The sequence below is a fragment of the Ceratotherium simum genome, chromosome 18, assembly GCF_057802395.1.
Source record: "Ceratotherium simum simum isolate JZ-2026a chromosome 18, ASM5780239v1, whole genome shotgun sequence".
Taxonomy (NCBI): domain Eukaryota; kingdom Metazoa; phylum Chordata; class Mammalia; order Perissodactyla; family Rhinocerotidae; genus Ceratotherium; species Ceratotherium simum.
The window spans coordinates 249553-268926 of record NC_141917.1 but is presented as its reverse complement, the minus strand read 5'-3'; the positions used below and the strand labels follow the sequence as shown (position 1 = coordinate 268926).

The window sequence follows — 19374 nt, the reverse complement described above, 5'->3', positions numbered from 1 at the left end:
ATAGAGGAGGAAAATGAGGCTCAGAGTGGTCACCTAACTGCTAAGACGCAGAGCCGAGGCTCCACCCGCGTGGTCTGACTCGGAAGCCCCTGGAGCGCCCCGAGGAGATCACGCCCTCTACAGCTGGCCTGGTCCAGGGTCCTCCACCGGGGCCACACCTCCACGGCTGCAGGGGCTACTCAGGCCAGGTGATTGGCTGCAGCTAGGTGGAGGGCCAAAGGACTGTCCCGGGCCAGCGACAGGAAAGAAGACAGGTCAGGACAGAGTGTGGCCGTTATTCTGTCCCCGGGTTCAGGCGCTAGGAACGTAAACTCAGAGGTGGGTATCAGAGGAATTGCTTCTCAGAATCACCGGTAGAGGGACCGTGACTTCAGTTTTGGAAACGATTCAAAATGACGGTTTTCACGGAAATTAGATCAAAGGCCCCACCAGCCCCAGGGGCCTCAGGCAGACTTGAATTTCCACAGTGTGTCAGGATCCACGTTCTCCAACCTTGGCTTCCACCACCCTTCGCTTCTAGGCACCCTTAGTTTTCTGTCCGTCCAGTCAGATTCTCGTTACAAACGCCATGTGCTGCCTCTCAGCTCTAAACCCCACTTCATCACTTGGCTCTGATCCCAAATCCTGCAAACGGTTCCCCTCTGTTGGCAAAGGTATTGGGGCACTGCAGGGGGCAGGTTCGTCCCCTCGAGTGTCAGACGCACCAGCAGGCAGTTCCCAGCAGCCTCCCCAAGTCACGCCAGCATCCCATGGGGCGGTTTCATGCCGGCCGGTTTCCAGACTTCTCCACCACCCAGAGGCCACGGCCTCACCCTCGAGAATGTGGGGGGGTCTCCAAAATGTGCTCCTTGTGGGCGCCGGGCCTCAGCCCTGCAGGCACTGCTGCCCTCCACCCGCTATGTCTGTGTCTATGTCTGCACTCCCATATTGTTGATCCTGAGTTAACAGTTAATAATTCTTTATACTAAACTTACAGTAATTCTTTTTTTTTCGGGGGTGAGGAAGATTAACCCTGAGCTAACCTCTACTTTCTATGTGGGATGCCTCCATGGCACGGCTGATGAGTGGAGTAGGTCTGTGCTGGAGATCCAAACCCACAAACCCAGGCCACTGTAGCAGAGCACGTGGAACCTTAACCCCTCGGCCATGGGGCCAGCCCCTTACATTAATTCTTTATATTAAACTGTTCAAATCACTGCACGGTTTCTGCCTCCAGATGGGACCCTGACTGACGCTCTGTTTTCTTCATTTTTCAAAGTTCCATTTTGTTCTTGCTCAAATCCACCTGCTGGCTATCTTGAATTTTTAAGGGAGAGTGCACTCTGTCAGGGTCTGTGGCTTCCTTGTGCATCTGTAAATCTGTATTGGGAGTGACTCTTCAGAGAGGATATTTCTAGGGGGTGGCTTGTGGTGGTGTAGCTGAGGGTCACGTTTGTGCAATCTCATCCATCCACACGCAGTTCAAGTTCCAGGTCAGGAGGCTGCACTCTGCAGGAGGGTAAACTTGGACGTGGGCTTCAGGCTCAAGCTCTGGGTGTCTCAAGAGTGACTCTTCCTTCTCAGAGCTGGGCAGAGAAGTTCCGTCTCCTCTCCTGGGCCATGGGTAGGACTTTCACTGCACTTTCTGCTGGAGGAGCCGCCCTTCTAGGACCCCAGGATGTGATGGGCCTCAACCCCAGCTCCCCGCCCCACAGTCTGGAACCACCCACTGGGGCTGGCCTGGGGTAATGCTCCCAGGGAATTATCTATGCATGAATGAGGGCATTTCCAGAACATACTATGTCCTGAATGTACCACATGTCTGGGGTTTAAGAATCTACGCCGCTGGCAGGGAGAGGTCCACTCCCTGGTGCTGACTGGCCACTCACCACATGAGGAGCGTGGGGCTGTGCCGCAGTCGGCACAGTCACTGCCCTTGTTCTCAGGACGGCCTGGGCACTGTCATGCCTTTCTCTGTGACCCTGAGCCCCAGACACAGCTGGGGTGAGGAAATCCTTATCTGATAAAAGCTCGGTGATAAGAAAAGCTTGATTTTAGAGACATTGTAAACCTTGAAGACAATACGAGTTTACAAGGTGACAGAGCCTAACTAACGTGCAGCAGATTGAGAAGCTGTGTTTACCTGGTGGAAGCCCAAATAGTCCACGATGGTCGCTGATGCATAAAATATCATGCCTTCTGCACTCACGACCAGAGCAAAGCCATGGAGGGACTAGAAAAACAAAAAAAAATGAAGTTGGCTCCTAAACACATTCGTGAAATCACCCAAAATGAAAAAGTGCAAGCACTGATTTGCCTGAGTTTTCAACCATTTCTCCCGTTTTGCAGTCTGTATTCATAACCTCAGAAACACCCACTTTTAATTTATTTATGACAGTTTCACAACAGACCCCAAGTTAGCGGGTGACCTGGGAACTGCGTCATGGCTAACAAGGCTCAGACCTGGGATCTTCTTTTTCTAATGCTTATGAAATTTATGTTTTAGAAAATATAAACATCATCATGACGAGATGAGTCACCATCAGCGCCAAAACAGAACAGGAACCTTTTATTTCACCCGCGTGGACTTCCCCATTCACGCACTTTCGTCTAAACTATATTTTGGTTTTTCTAAGAGTTTTTATCTTGAAAAAATGTTGAACTGCATCAAGTGCTACTTCTATATCTACTGAAATAATCACATATGTTTTCTTCAGTCTATTAGTGTGGTGAATTACGCTGATGGATTTTCTGATGAATCATTTTTCGTATATGCAATAAACCTTATCTGATCATAATTTTTTTACATGCTCTTGGAACCAGTTTGTTTCACCGAGGAGACAGTCATCTGTATTGAAGGAAAAGTCAGCCTATAAGCTTCTCTCCTTATTTTGGTGTCAAGTATAATTAATCATCAAAAAATGAGTCTGACTCTTTGCCCTCTTTTTTCATTTTTTGGACCCACTTATTTAAGATGAGGATGACATGTTCCTTGAAAGTTTGGCTCCCCTCACCCCTAAGATCATCCAGTTTGGGCATATTGTGGGGAGATGGTAAGTGAAAAGGGGTAGATTTTAGTACCATGTCAATTTATTTAATGGTTGTTAATATATTCAAGTTTTTAAATGTTTTTCTTAGATCAACCCAGGGCATCTTAAAATATTTTCTAGCAATGCATCCACTTCACCTGGATTTTAAATTTATTAGTGTGTTTCTTCACGATATTTTTATGATTATTAAATCTCAGTTGTAGCCATAATTATTGTGGGATTTTGTGTGTGGAGAAAGTAGGACGAGCAGCCCTGTCGTGCTTGACCGAGAGTCTTCCTTCATGTGAAAGGCAAGCCCTCTGGCCCCACCCTGCAGTGGCTGCTCAGAATCGTCACTAGCGAAGATACAGGAGGGATCATAGCCACTTAACCCATGACCCCAGTGAGCATTCTCTCATCTCTCATCTATCGTCATCTTCTTTTTCATCACGACAGAGAAAGTGGCAGCACACACTGTATAGGTCCTCATGAGTGTCGGGCACCCTACATGAAATATCTCCTTCAATTCTGCATCACCTCCATGGGGCAGGAACAGTTATGACTTTACTCGGCCAGTGCAGAAGCTGGAGGTGCCTGGACAGTGGAGTTCATAAATGTTTCAATTTGTATCTTTAAAACACAGACATTTAGAGACTTTAAGTGAACTTCCATGAAGTCTGTGGCTATCCATAGTATATCATAATACTCATTTCCCTTAATTCTTAAACATGCTGGACACCTTATTTTTTTTTAATCTTCACCAACTGATAAGTGATAAATTATTTTACCATTATTATAATTTTCACTTCTTTGATTATTAATGCGATTGAAAAACATTTCAGACATTCATTGGTCACTTTTATTTCTTCTCTGGTAAACTGCCCATGCATGTCATGTGCTGATTTTTCTATTAGAGTTCATAAATATCAATTTCTAAGAGCATTTAAATTACTGATATTGAAGATTTATAGGCAGTGACCTAAATCTAAATCCCCACATTTCTAAAAAATGATGGAGACGACAAGAATAAGTAAAACTACTCAAATCCAGGTGCTCATCATAATGAGAACACAGAATTTGATAAACTTCAAATTACATATAAGCAGAAAAGGCAACACCAAGTCCCAGTGTACTTAAAATGACTGTTTCAAAAGGAAAAAAGTGTATAATCCCTCCTCAAGAAATTAGAGAAAGAAGAGCCAATTAAATCCAATGTAAGTAGAGGAAGGAAAATATAAAAATAAGAGTGAAAAATCAATGCAAATTGTTTAAAGCAAACAATAAAAATCATCAATAAAGTCAAATTTTGGTTCTTTGAAAAGATAATAAAATTGATAAATCTCTAGGATGATTGATCAAGAAAAATACAAATCACTGACACCAGGAATTTAAAATACATCATTACAGATCCTACAGACATTAAAAGGATAGTAAGGGAATATTAAGAAAGATATTCAACAATTTAACAACTTAAGTGAAATGGAAAAATTCATTGAAAAACACTAGCAAAAGTGATATAAGAACAACTAGAAAATCTAAATAGCCCAATATCTACTAAAAAAATTAAATTTGTAATCAAAACCTTCCCACAAAGAAAACTCCAGGCCCAGATCAAAAAACATAAAATACCTAGGAATAAATCTAATGAAAGATATGCAAGACCTACACACTGCAAGCTATGTAACAGTATGGGGAGAAGACCTAAATAAACTAAGAGATATGCAATGTTCCTGGATGGAAAGATTCAATCTCCCTAAATTAATCTATAGATATAATGTAATCCCAATCATAATCCAGTAGGGTTTCTTCTTTTTGTGGAAATTGTCAAGCTGATTCTAAAATTTATATAGAAATGCAAAGGGCCCAGACTTGCGAAAGCAATCTCATTAAAGAAGAACAAGACTGTGGGTCTTGTACTAACCGACTTCATGATTTACTAACGCTACGTTATCTAGACAACGCTGTGTTGGTGTAAGGACAGACAAACTGATTTTCAATGAAGGTGCTAGGCCAATCCAGTGGGGAAAGAAAGTCTTTAAACAAATGTGTCTGGGACAGCTGATTATCTGTATGGAAAAAACAAACTCTGACTCCTATCTCATTCCACATACAAAAAATCAATTCAAAAGATCTCTTAGACCTAAACATAAAACCCCCAGAATCATAGAGTTTCTAGAAGAAAACATCTTCATGAGTTTACAGTAGGCAGATTTGGATAGGTTATAAAAACGCTAACTCTTAATGAAAAAACTTGATAAATTGGACTTTATTAAAAGACATCATTTAAAAATAGACAAGCCACAGATTGAGAAAAAATATTCACAGTACATGACAAAGGACTTTGTCCAGAATATATAAAGAACTTCTACAAATCAACAATAAAAGTACGAACAACCCAATTTTTAAAAATGCGCAAAAGATTCAAACAGACACTTCACAGCAGAGTACGGATTCACATGGAAATGTGTCCAACGTCACAGTCACAGGAAATGTAAACTAAAGCCACATTAAGGTAGCAGTTCACACACACCCGGAGGGCTACAGTCACAAAGACGTGACAACAGTAAACATCGGTGAGGATGAGGAGCAGGACTGGTAAGAACGGAAAATGCCGTAATCACTGTGGAAAACATTTGCAGTTCCTCATGAAAGTGAGCGTGCATCCACCCTACGACCCAGAAATCCCACTCTCAGCATCTACCCAAGTGAAACGAGTGTGTTCACAAAAAATACTTGAAGAAGAATGCTCATAGTGGCCTTGTTCATAATAGTCAAAACCTGGAAATAACCCAAACGTCTATCAACTGGGGGAAGCACACTGCAGCACAGTCATACGTGGATACTACTGCACAACGGAAAGGAACACACTACTGATCACGCAAAGCATGGATGCACCTCAAAATCACTGTGTTAAGTAGAGGCAGCCAAACACAAAAGTACATCCCTACGCATCTTTCTATAGGAAGTCCAAGAACAGGCCACACTAATCTACAGTAATAAATGCCACACAGTGGTTCCCTGAGGTGGCAGAGAGGAACTAACTAAATAAAAGGGGCAGAAAGACCTCTATTCAGATAAATTTGAAAACCTCAATCAAGTATATTTTTTCCAGGAAAATATAATTTACCAGAATTGACCATTAGAGATAGAAACCTTAAAAGATCAATTTCTGTAGAAGAAATAGAGAAAGTTATCAAGTAACTACCCCAGGAAAATGCATCAGGCCCAGATGGTTTTAAAATGAAATTCTACCAAATCTTTAAAGATCAGATAACACCAACGCCTCATAAATTGTCCTAGAACATAGAAAGTGAAGGAAAATTTCTAATTCTTTTTAAGAAGTATGACGCTGACACTTAACTCTGATAAGGAAAGTACAATAAAAAATAAAATTACAGACCTTTGACTATTGATGTAAATGTGCTAAATCAAATATTGGCAAACTGACTCCAATTTCACATTAAGAAAAGAATACATCATGACCAAGTGGATTTATTCCAGGAATACAAAGTTGGCTCAATATTAGTAAATTCATTAATATGATATACCACATTTATAGATCTAAGGAGAAAAATCTATGATTATCTCCATAGATGGCAAAAAAGCTTTCAATAAAATTCAACACTCATCCTGATAAAAAGGCTCAAGAAAATAGGAATTGTGGATACTTTCTTAACATGGTAAAGTGTGTGCGTCTTATTCCTAAGACAGTAACTTACTTAATGGGGAAACATTCGAGGTGCTTCCAGTAAGATCAGGACGCAAGGTATCTCCCATTCCAGGGGTGTGTACACTATGGCCCCCTCAAATATGGTCTGCGGCTTGGTTTTGTAAATAAAATTTTACTGGAACATGGCCACACCCATTCATTGACTTATTGTCTGTGGCCACTTTTGCATTATGCCAGCAGAGACGAGTAGCTGTGATAGAGATGGTATGGCCCGCAAAGCCCAAAACATTTACCATCTGGCCCTTGAAAGAAGACGTTTGCTGACTCCGGTCCTGTAGTATTGGAGGCATAACTGTTGGAATTAGATGAGAGAAATCAACAGAGCCACAGAACTGAGAAAGAAGCAAAACGCTCTCCATTTGCAGATGATATCACGGTATGTCTGGAAAACTCTAGAGAATCGATGATAACTCATAAAAGAATTCAGTAAGGAGGTGGGATGTAAAACTAAACACAGGTATTCAATAACCTTTACATACTAGAGGGCACAATGGTGGATAAAACCCCACTTATAAACCCATCAGAGAAGATCCAGTACTTATAAACAAACTTAACAAGAAATGTGCAAAATCTCTATGAAGGAAACTTTAGAACATCTCAAGAGACACAAAACTATATTTGAACAAATGGAAAGACTTGGACAGGACGACTCAGCATCACAAAGATGGCCACTCTTCCTAAGGGAATTTATCAACGGATTGCAATATTCTCTACCTCAAACTTTTTATGGAGCTAGCAAGTTGATACCAAATATAGAAAGTAAACATGCAATAATAGCTACAAAACACTGAAAAAAAAGCTAGGAGGGAGGACTGTCTTATTCAACATCAAAATATACCACCCAGCCTCCATAATTAAAACAGTTTGATACCGGTGCCTGAATAGACAAGTCTGTCAATGCACTGGAAGAGGAAGGCTAGAAAAGGTCCAAGCACAAATGGAAATTTGGGACATAAAAACGGTATCATCTCAAACCACTGGGACAAAGGTGGGCTTTTTAATAAATGGTGCTCTATTGAGATTTTGTTATAATTGCTTTTCGTCCGTCTGTCTAATTGGCTGGGTAATTATCTACAGGTGATTTCTCCTCCTTCGTGTCTCGAGTTGGTAAGCTGACAGGCATCTCCTGACGGGAGCATCACCTTATCCCAGGACTTCCGTGGCCACCGGGGCTCATTCTCTGTGACACAGATGGAGATGATTTGCTATTATCTTATTTAGGATCGCTTCATTTAGTTTCACAAGTAGAATAGGTAATTTCTCCTTTTGCTGTCTCTATCAGCTTGTAGTGCAGGGTTCTCCTGACCTCACAGAATTAGCACCCAGCCTTCCCTCCTTTTCTGTGCTCTGGAATGGCTCAGGCAGCTTGGTATTTTCTGTTCCTTAAAGGTTTCCTAAAATCTGCTGTAAAAACGGGGGGACTAGATACACCCCCACCCCGTTCTTCCTCACCAGCACAGTGACCTGGTTCAGAGTCACTCTCCCTCCCAGACGGTCTCAGGCAACAGTCTGGCCGGTGGGCAGAGGCTGGGCTCTGCTTCCTGACGGGGGGAGACCCTGGTCTGCTCCCCTCACGCTCCTGCTCCTGCAGGAATGCAGCAGCTCTCTGGGCAGAGGGGGTGGAGCCGGCAGTGGGGGGGCCGGAGACCGACAGCCGCACACCCTTGACCTGCCGGCCTCCGTAGCGGTCAGGCCTCTGTCTCACGGAGCCAAGCAGAACCCACCCACAGCACAATCATCTTCTTCCTGCGCTGTCTTATCTTTTTCCTTTTCTCCCTACTTTTCTTTCCAGTTAATTGTGTGGTAGATTTTCCACCTTCTTCATTTCAAGGTAGAACGTGACTTTCGTTTCAGATGTGTGTTGATCTGCTGTTGGGTGTCAGGGGTGTGGGAACTGTGGAACTGTTCAAATCAGACGTTGTGTGTCCTTCTGAAGATGACGTTACACCACACACAACTCCGAAGGGAAAACCCTCAGGGAAAGGACACAGCCTTCTAGCCTCAAACAGAGCCTCGCTCCACTGCAAAGCCACACTTGCAGCCACTAAAGTATAACTGAAAAGGGAAAGTCACAGCACTGGTGAGAATACAAAATAAACACTAGTCCTAGATCTTATTCAAGAGGGAAGAGGAAGAGGTTAAAGCCAGTTCAACAAGTGTTTGAGAAGCAGGTGTTTACAGGCAGGGAAGGAAGATGCTGTGCTAGACGCATAACTAAGTCCCCTGGAAACCCTGGAGTGCCCGCTCCCACACCGCTTGGAAAGGATGTGCCGCCCAACCTTTTGCCTTATTTCAAAGTTTCAGATAACTGTTCTGACACAGAGGTCAAACACCAGGGCAGTGCCCTCACAGTGGGATTTAGATTTTGTGCTGAGTTTTCTGAGCGAGAGATCCAGGGCTCACACAGCCCCAGCCGTGGCGGCCACTCTGAACAGTCGGGCAGCAGTGACCACATCTCAGTGCAAAGCCTATCACCACACCCATGCCTGAGCCCCAGCGTACTTCTAAAGAACAGGAAATTGACCCTGTACGACACCTGCGCCCACCGGACCGTCTCCACGAACCAAACATACCTCGTTGTCGTTCTAATTCCTGTGCGGCTCCAGGGGCATGTCCGGCCCCCTGTCCTAACACCTCTGAGTTGTGAGTGGGAGTCCAGTATCTGCCTGGACCTGTCCTATCGGGCTATTCTAGAGTTTGTCAATACACCTGAATCTCCCCCACGCGCCTCTGTTCTCGGACACACACTATTTATCGGGCGGCGGGGGGAGGGTGGCTATGACACATTTGGGATTTGTTTGTTTATATCGTTTAACAAAAGGCCAAATTTGCCTGTATGGTGACCACGGAGAGGAAACAGCTCTCCTCCTCCTGGGGTTTGGATTAGCCTCTAGGACGAGAAGCCAACCCGAACTCACACACCCGAATGGCGGGTGTGAAAAGCCTCATGGTGCAAGTATTTTCCCCAACAGCCTGAATCTTGTACTGGAAGGCACGTCAGCCCTGCCAGGAGACCAGCAGGTGTGGATGCTGATGTCCCCCACTTCCTGTGCGACTCCAGAGGTGTCTACCGGAAAGTATAAGATCTTCTCCTCCACCCTCATCGGCTTGGAGCTTTTCTAAAGCACCCCTAGATTCAGCACCTGTGACGAGCCTCAGATTCCATCCCTCAGATACTCACCCAACCAAGACACTGCATTTTTTAATGACAGTTTTTAAAAATTGTGGTGAAATATTCATAACATAAAACTCCCCATTTTAACCATGTTTAAGTGTACAGTTCGGAGGCATTAAGTACGTTCACACTGTTGTGCAACCATCACCACCATCCATCTCAAGAACTTTTTCATCTTCTCAAAGTGAAACTCTGTCCCCATTACACACCAACTCCCCCAGCCCCTGGGAACCACCACCCTACTTTCTGTTTCTACGAATTTGACAACTCTAGGGACTTCATATGAATGAAATCACACAGGATTTGTCCTTTTGTGACTGGCTTATTTCACTCAGCACAATGTCCTCAAGGTTCATCCATGTTGTGGCATGTGTCAGAATTTCCTTCCTTTTTAAGGGTGACTTATATTCCATTGTATGAGTGGACCAGATTGTGCTCATCCATGCACCCTCTGATGGACACTTGGGTTGCTTCCACCTTCTGGCTGTTGTGAACAGTGCTGCTATGGACGTCGGGTACGAGATGGTGAGTGCACTTTCAAGAAGGAGGGTATCTAAGGTAAGGATGAAATTCATTTCAACAATACTGCCCACTTCCCTGCAATCCCTGTCCGGGATAAAAGAAGCTCGTGACAAGGTTTAAACATGCTGCCGCCCTACAGAGCTGGAAGTCTTTTCAAAAAGAAAGATGGGGGGCTGGCCCAGTGGTATAGTGGTTGGGTTCTGCTTTGGCGGCCCGGGTTCGTGGGTTCAGATCCCAGGCATGGACCTACACCACTCCTCAGCCATGCTGTGGTGGTGACCCACAAACAAAATGGAGGAAGACTGGCACAGATGTTAGCTCAGGGCCAATCTTCCTCACCAAAAAAAAAAAAAAGAAAGAAAGAAAGAAAGATGGCAGCCTGGCATCTGAGCCTGCAAATCACAGCCCCTCCTGCCCTGGCTTCTAAATGTTTCACCTCAGAAGTCCTAGAGCCCCCATTCTGCTGGGATTTGACCTGCACATGCACCTGCCTCCCTCCCGCCCTGTGCTCAGCAGGACAGGGCGTGGCTGGGGCTCCGGGGGCTGGTGCCTATGGGGGATGGTGGGCTTCGGGGCCATGGCAGGGAGGACAGGGCTGGTACCACCCACTTCCCAAGCGGTGATGGGGGCACGCTCAGACAATGCAGGAACGCACAGCGCCTGGCACCCACCGTTGCTCAGTGGATGGGGCACCATCACTACAGTGGCTCACAGCCTATCAGGAGCCAGCAGCAGCTCCCAGGATCGGCGGACCCCTCAGGCTGCCCCTCCAGTGCCCACCCCCTCAGGCCCCGCAGCCTTACCCCTGGGATTCAGCCAGAGGTAGGGTAGGGCAATGCTGGGGTCCACCGAGGGGCTGTTAGAAGACAAGGCGTCGATTCTGCTAACAGACTACCAGAACGACTATTTGTTCTCCCAGGAAATCACTGAAACGTGAGAACTTAACAGCGGGCCACACGGTCCAGGTAACGTTTGCTAAAACGGCAAGTAGTCAGAGTCCAACCGCCCACGTGGTGCTGGGCAGTAGTGACCGCAAGGGGCCCAGCCCTATCCCTGAGCACGCTGAAGGTGTGCAGCCGCTGCAGGTGCCCGGCAGCCTTGGGCCTCAGCCCCCAGCCCCTCCCAGAGCAGCTGAGTGGAGCAGGCGGACGCCCCGCACAGCTTTCCCAGTTCAGATCGCCACGTCCTGATGGTGTCTTACTAATAATAGTTCAAAGACCAAAGAAATGTTCAAGGCTTGAGTATGTAAAACGCATTCTTAAAAAAGATTTTATGAGATTAGTCAGAACCAAAAACAACCTTAATTTTAACTCACAGGCAGAAATTTAAAAAAAAAGAAAAAAAAGACCATAAAACGCTGTTTGCCGAGTCATATGGATTCAATATCGGATTGACATTCTGGGCCAGAATCATCACGCCAAATACTTTTGCACATGTGGGACCATCTTTCAAATATGCATCGCCAACGTTTGTTTGTTTTCTCTCCCTCTCTTTTTTAATCCTACAAGCGTTTTCTGTTTTTTTAAAACATGGTCCATGGAAAATGAGATCACTTTTCCAAGTGGAAAAAAGGATTTGGCCCCAAGCTTAAGGCTGTGCTTTTTCTAAGGGAAAAACAATCACATCGACGTTCAATTACCGAAAGTCACGAAACATGCACCTGCCGCTACAGCGGGACAACGGGGTCCCCAAGGCGGGTCCGCGGCACCGGCACCTCCCGCTCGGCTCTGCCCCGCAGACACCAAAGGCAAACGCCGGAGGAAGCTGGGACTTCCGTCGGGGAACCCTGTGAACACCCCGATCTCTGCCAGTCCCACGGCAGAGAAACAGCCAGCAAGTACTTCAAAGATGGTTCTGTCAAGGTCACGGCAGAGGAAGAAAAGAGGGATAATGGAACAATTCTAAAGAGCCCCTCACCGCTCCTCCCTGGAACAAGGGGAAGTCGGGAGCCGCACTCCCGAGAGCCGTTGCCGCGGTGACGGAGCAACAGCACAAGGCCAAGCCCGCTAGTCACGCGAGCGGGCACCGGGCGGCGTCCGTCGGGGCAGCTGGCTCAGCCTTGCTGGAGCCAGATCACTCACTGGGCCTCTCCGAGGCCTGCATGCGAGGCGGCGTTCCCGCTGGGGAGCGGAACGACTGGCTGTTTATAGATCCCACAAACAGTAAACTCAGCCTTGACTCTCTGCCACGAAGTGGCTCCAGCACTGGAAAACAGCTCTTGAAAGATGCAGTTGGCAGACCGTGGCAGGACCACAGAGACGGAGGCAGGTGTGGAGCCCATGCCCTGGGAGGCCAGGCCTCCTCACGCCAGCACAGGCCCTGCTCCGGTTAAGCCACCGCCCTGGGCTCTCCGGTCTTTCTTTTCCAAGTGAGAAACTTCTCTGCAGCACAGACACCTGGGGAGTGGAGGATTGGGGACGGTGAGGGCGGGGCATGTGCCCTGGGCAGAAGCAACGCCCCCTGCAGCCCTCCCGGCCTCCCTGTGGCCGCAGGAGTGGAACCCAGAACTGGGCACAGCACGTGAGCACAGGCTGCCACCGCCAGACATCCATTTTCCTTCCCTGGTAGAACACTGCTATTTCAGAAACACTCCAACCAAGGGCTGCCTTTCCAGCTGTGTGACCTCGGGCAAGTTAATCAACCTCTCTGGGCCTCAATTTGCTCATGTGAAAAACGGGAATGACAGCAGTGACCACCTATGAGGGCAAAATGAGTGCCACCCAGCAGAGTAAACACAGAATCAACACTGGCTATTATTATTATTAATTAGAATGCAAGATCTTGTGCTGGACATGTGATTTGATACCAAAAGTGTTGAAACTATTTTCTAAAGAGAGAACAAGGCCTATTTTCTAAAACCAGGATCTACTTTCTGAATGCAAACATCTCTGGGGTGAAGTTTAGTTTGTGAAAAGCACAGTTATGGGCAATCAACGAAAAAATGCTATTGACGACTCTAACGGGGAAGAAAGCAGGGATGCTCCGTCTGGAAGAGCCAGGCCCACCCTGCTGGGGGTCCTGGTGGTAGGGGCTGCACCCCACTAGTCCCCCAAATCTCTGACCTCGATCTCCAGTGTGTCCTGGACCACCAGCCTTGGCCTTGAAGCAGTGGGTCACTCTAGACCTCCTGGGTCAGAATCTGCCTGTGGATGAGTTCCGGATCTTTCCTCTGCACGTGGGTGGCTCTCCACCCAAGAGAGCCCGAGGGAGCTCCACTTTGCCCCAGCTGCTTCAGAGCAGCAGGAAGGAGGGGGTGGTGCTGGAACCGGGGCGGCTTGGGGATGAAGCCCTCCCGACAGAAGATCAGGCGCCTGCTGCCTCCTCCAGAGGAGGAATCCGGGTGCAAGCCCCTGGGGTGGTGGTGGGTGATCAGGGGGTGGGGCTCCACCACGGAACAAGCTGGGCCGGGCCCCACTAGGCGTCCAGCACGCCCCGGGGGCCAGGCAGGTCCTCAGGCTCGCCGGGTTCAGCTGCTCCCCTGTGAACCAGGATGACCCAGAGCTGGGTCCTCACAAACGCCGGCTCTTCTCACAGGAATTAACACGCGGCATGGTGACGTGGGGTGACAACTTCTCAACGTTAAAAACTTATAATGGTGCAACGAACGAGATGCACACTGAGCGCACGTGGTGTGTAAAGCGTGGCCCAGCCCAGATGCTCCTTCCACGGGGTCCTCCCTTCAGGGGGCCTGCCCGGGACCCGTACCCCGAGCTGAAGTACCTGCTGGGGACCCTCCCAGTGACCGTGAGCTGGGTGAGGGCAGAGCCTGGGACACACCTGTCTGAGCCTAAGAGAGCCCAGGGCAGAGCAGGGCCTGAGTGATCACAGAGAGCAGCGACCAGTGAAGGCAACCCAGTGAGTCCGGCCAGTGACTGTGGACAGTCAGGAGCTCACGCTGGACGGTCGGGGGTTCAGAGTGGACAGCTGGGGGCTCACCATGGATGGTCAGGGGGCTCACAGTGGAGAGTCCTGGGAGTCTAAAAGCCACAGAAAGGCCAGGCCTGGCCAGGCCGCAGACACCTGAGCCATCCTCTGGGTGGGGCCAGGAGTCATGCGCTTCTCATCCAGAGGGAGGCTGCTCGAGGGGCAGGAGGTACCACCTCTCTGCTCTGGCGAGACACAGCCTGAGGCGTGGCTCGAGCTTCGGGCAGTGCCCTCCCTTGGGTTGGACTGGGATGCCCCATGCACATCATCAGGCTGGAGATGAGGCGGGGTGGGGGTGGGAGGTCGGAGGGTGGGGAGCAGTCCTGGGGGCAGAGAGCGGGCTGCCTTTCCTGGGGTGTCCACTCATAGGCCAGCCCCGTGAAACGTGAAACGTCTACTTATACATTTATTTATGCCTGTTGAGCCCCGGAAAGAAAAGCCACATCAAAGGAGTTTCAGAACAATAGGCCCAGCAGTTACACAGAAGGTAATAAAATGCAGATTTCTCTGGGCAGAAGGACCAAAGAGGAAGCAGGAAACTCTGATCAGGAGATGAAGCTGTGAGTGCTGGTCTCAGAAACGAGCGGACGCAGGCTCGGGGGCATCAAGGAGCTCTCTCAGGGAGCTGGGCAGGAGTGGGGGGAGCCTGGGGTCACCTACCAGGGACCCGCAGAAACACACCCCCAAGCCTTGCCCAGTTGCTTGCCCTGGTCCCTCCACTCTGGTCCTTCCAAAGTTGGGGACAGAGGTGGCCGGGTGATGCCCCATCCTGCAGCCTGCCGACCCCAGGGAGCCAGGCCTGGAGCCAGCGGCATGAGGAGTAGCCCCCTCACTTCCCCTGACCAGGGACAGGCCCTAATCCCAGGGCCCAGGGCTCCCTGTCGGGGTCTCAGGCCCCTCTTGGTGGGTGGGACCCCTGCTCCCATGCCTCGAAGCCCCTCCCACCCCGATGGCCCTGCTCCGCCCTCCTGGGCCGATTCCTACTGTGCCCCCTTCCACCCTGGGCAGCCCAAGCTTTGGTCAGGAGTTCTCTGGGGCTTCATGCCTACTCGTCCCCACCCAAGTTTCCGGAGGACCCGGGGCCTCCTGACCGTACGCCAAGCGCCAAGTGAAGAAACCAAACCGGAAGATCCTGCTCCCACAGCCCATCGGCAAGCGCCCCGACACGGACCTTGTTGAACGTCCAACCCCAGAGCTGAGGGGCTCCAGGCGACTTGTCATGTGTGTCCCAGCCGGGGAAGGGGAGTTTCTAGGTCTTTCCCAGAAGAGGACAGCCTGCAGGTGAGAAGTCTGCACACTGGTGTTCACGGCGGGACGCTCCGGCTCCTGGGGGCGTCTCGGGAGCTATGCTGGCTTTTCCAGAAAGCATGCCAGCACGTGGGCATGGGTTGGTGGCCGTCTGCTGAGTGGCCGTGTGGCTCTCCCAGACACGCGAGGTCGTTGTTCTCACAGCTGTTTCTGTGAGGCCCGTGGGTGCCCCGGCCCAGGGTGGCCGGAGCCAGAGCGGGCAGACTGGTGCCCGGTGTGAGCCGCCATGCCCAGGCCCAGGACCACCCTCACCTCAGCGGCCAGTCAGCCCCTCCCCTGAGGACTGTCACAGCTGTAAGGGAGGGTCCTGCCGCAGCCTCGGGCTCAGCAAACGGGGCACAAGCAGCTGAGCGTGCGCCTGCTCTGGGGCTGCTCTGTCTGCATCTCGCATCCGGCAGAACTGACTGACGTGGACACAGGGCCTCTGTCAGCTCCTCCAGCCCCTCCTTTATGCTCCAGGAGGAGTGATCCCCAGAAAGGCCGTGGGGACCCCGGGGAGCCCAAGGCTGTCTGGGGTGGGGGGAGACTGGGGACTGCGGCCTGGGCAGCCTTGCGGGAGCAGTCAGAGGGAGGGTGGGATAGATCCTCTGTATGTCCTGCTGCTACCCCTCCCCAGCTGCCTGGGGACAGTCTGCCTGGTGGGACGACAGGGGCAAGACTGGGTTGCAGCTGCAGCCTCCAGGCACTTGCCCCTCCTCCTCTTCTTGTGCAAACCCCACCAGCTCTTCCTGGAGGTGCCCCTTTCTAAAGGGGCCCCATCCAGCCCCTCCCTCTGATCTCTGACACTCCCCTCCTCCCCTCTGACCAGCACCTGCCCCTGCGTCCATAGCACACTGCTTTTCAGAGGAGCTGGTGTCTGACATGAGCAGGGACACGGCACACGAGAGCCAGGGAGGCACGTGGGGCAGCACACAACAGAGACCCAGGAGCTGAGACAAGCATGATTTTACACGAGTATATTTAAGGAAATAAGACAAGATATTAGCAAAATGAAACAAGAACAAGAAATGGTACAAACAAATCAAGGAAACAGTAGGTATGAAAACGTGACAAAGGAGAGAGCACACTGGGGCCGAGGGTGGCAGTGCGAGGGGCGCTCTCCCAAGGGCCGCGGGGAAGGGGAACTGGACAGAAACGAAAGAAAAGCCGGCAGAGGAGAGGACATGCAGACACGCCAAGGTCTGATAAGGCAGTTCCAGCAGATAAAGCACTAACGGGGGGCAGGTCTGAGGCAATGATGGAAATGCAGCATCCAGACTGAGGACAGAGGCCTCAGATGGAAAGAACTCAGCACCAAGCAGGTGACACGGACAAAGGGCACATTACAGTGAAACTGAGGAATATCGAAACCAAAGAAAAAATTACAAGAGCTCCCAAGGAGAGGAGCGCGCTGGGCACCCAACAGGCTTGTCAACAGCAGCACGGAGGCTGCAGACAACAGGACGATATTTCTGAAGGTTGAAGGAAAAACATTTTGAACCTAAAATTCTATACTCAGCCAAATTATTATCCAAATGTGAAGCCATAAAGTTCTCGAGCACGCGGAGGGACCAGGAAGACGTCACACCTAGACTCACGTGGAAACCTTTGCGGAGCTGCCAGGAAGAGGAGCAGGTGCGGGACCAAGACAGACAAGGAGGGCGCAGAACCCTGATGAACTTGGAGAAGTCTTTAAAAGACGTTGGGAACAAAGACAGGAATCAGCTTCTCCACACACCACGGGCCAGGTTGGGAGAGACCAGAGGCCCCGGGCGAGCGCCGCGCGCAGGTCTTGCTGGGAAACGTCAACACGGACAAACCAACCTGAAAAGGCCTATTTTAAAGACAATCCTCACAGAACAGAAGCAGAATGCGTAACGTTTAAACTAGCAAAAGGAGGCTCAATCTATGAAGCAGAGAGCTGGAGAGAAAAGAGACACCAAAAAAAGTGCAGCAAATGGAAAACACAAAATGTGATAACAGAAATCAGCCCCCACATGAGAGCGATTACAAGAAGTATAAACAGGTTAAACTCGCCATCAAGAGGAGACACCCACTGGGGGGAAAGGATCCCTCAACGCACGTCTGCAGGAGGCACAAACACAAAGAAAAGTGAAGACGGGAGGATGGAAAACATGTACCCGGCAGCAAGGGACCACGAGAAAGCTGGAGCGATTGTAATCTCTGACGAAATATAATTCCATGGGATAAGAGGGTTAGCGCCAGACGTGCAGGACTTAGAGCCACTCGGCACCCGGAGCCTGCAGCACAAGGCCCCTCAGGCCCTGATGAGTGCTCTCCCGCCCCTGGGAGCAGCTGCTGCGCTCTGGGCTGCTGCATGGTTTCGGGATCCACCTCCGCTGGGTGCGCTAAACTGCATGCTTACATAACGGCTGCTCTTGGGTTTCCACGGGCTCACGTCAGCTGCTGGTTTCCGCTCACAGGCTCACTTCCGCTCCACCGTCCTAATTTAGCCGTGTCATAATTTTGCTTAAATCTATATGCAGGGTTCGCGTTATCACAGATGCTTCTCCGCTGAGCCAGGTGGCTGCCTTGGAACTTTCACAGACCCAGACAACCTCTGGGTCTGGAGTTAACCAACCTCTGTCTGTTGACTTACACCGTCACCAACACCCCCCAAATCTCCTGAGTGGAATAACCTCCCCTCTGTGACGTCCTGTCCACCATCTCCTCCCTGCAGGGCCTCCGGCTCCAGGTCCCACGCCTGCTGCTTCGTCGTCACCCTAGTTCTGGTGGAGAGACCCTCCCCGAGAAACCACGCAGAGGAAGAGGAACTGCTGAGACCCTGAGGTCTGAAGCGTCCTTATTACCCCTCCCCCCAGCGATCGAGGTGGTGTGTGTGAATCCCAGGCTGGAGTCGCCTTCCCTCAGAGCTCTGCAGGCACTTCCTCGTGGCCTTCCAGCCTCCTGCGTCCCTGTGGACAAGTCCAGATTCCTGATCTGTCGTGAAACCTGCTCCTTCTCTCTCGAGCATTTAGGATTTTCTCGTTGTCCCCAGTGGGGTGGAATTTCACGAAGGCGAACACCCTGGCCCCTTTCATCCACCGTGCCAGTCACCCAGGGGGACCTCGGGGGCGGAAACTCAGCCCTCAGTTCTGGGAAGCCTTCTGGGTTGCTTCCTTGACAACTTCCTTCCCTCTGATCCTTCTGGAACTCTGATTACGCAGGCCTCACGGGCTCTGGCGATCTTCCTGACTCCTCTCCATTCCCCGCCTATTTGTCTTTTACTCTTGGAAACACCCCTTCAATTTAACTTCCAGGCTTCTCCTGGATTTCTAAGTTTTGCTCCCATGCTTTTAATTTTTGAGCTCTTTTTTCTTTCTTTCTTTCTTCTTTTTTTTTGTGATGAAGATCAGCCCTGAGCTAACATTTGATGCCAATCCTCCACTTTTTTTTTGCCAAGGAAGATTGGCCCTGGGCTAATATCTGTGCCCATCTTCCTCTACTTTATATGGGACGCCATCATAGCATGGCTTGACAAGTGGTGCGACACTGCGCGCCCGGGATCCGAACCTGCGAACCTCGGCCGCTGAAGCTGAGCACGTGCACTTAACCGCTGCGCCACTGGGCCGGCCCCCTGAGCTCTGTTTAAATCTCTGAACGTTCCCTTCTATAGCAACCTATTTTCATTTTACCGACGCAGTTCCTCTGCTTGTCTCTCTGAGAGCCTGGTGACAGCCTGGTCTGTGTTTCTCTCGTCTCTCCCT

General features: G+C 49.7%; 1 protein-coding gene across 2 annotated transcripts in view; it reads right to left on the bottom strand.

Moving 5' to 3' along the window:
* Positions 1-19374, bottom strand: part of AHRR (aryl hydrocarbon receptor repressor) — an 82711-nt gene that overhangs the window by 16490 nt on the left and 46847 nt on the right. Inside the window, exon 5 of one of the 2 annotated variants that reach the window (XM_087443073.1) lies at positions 2123-2212. The exons of the other annotated variant lie outside the window; for it this stretch is intronic. Within the exon in view, the coding sequence (XP_087299199.1) occupies positions 2123-2212 (90 nt within the window). The remainder of the gene's footprint in view (positions 1-2122; positions 2213-19374) is intronic. 2 annotated transcript variants of the gene reach the window in all.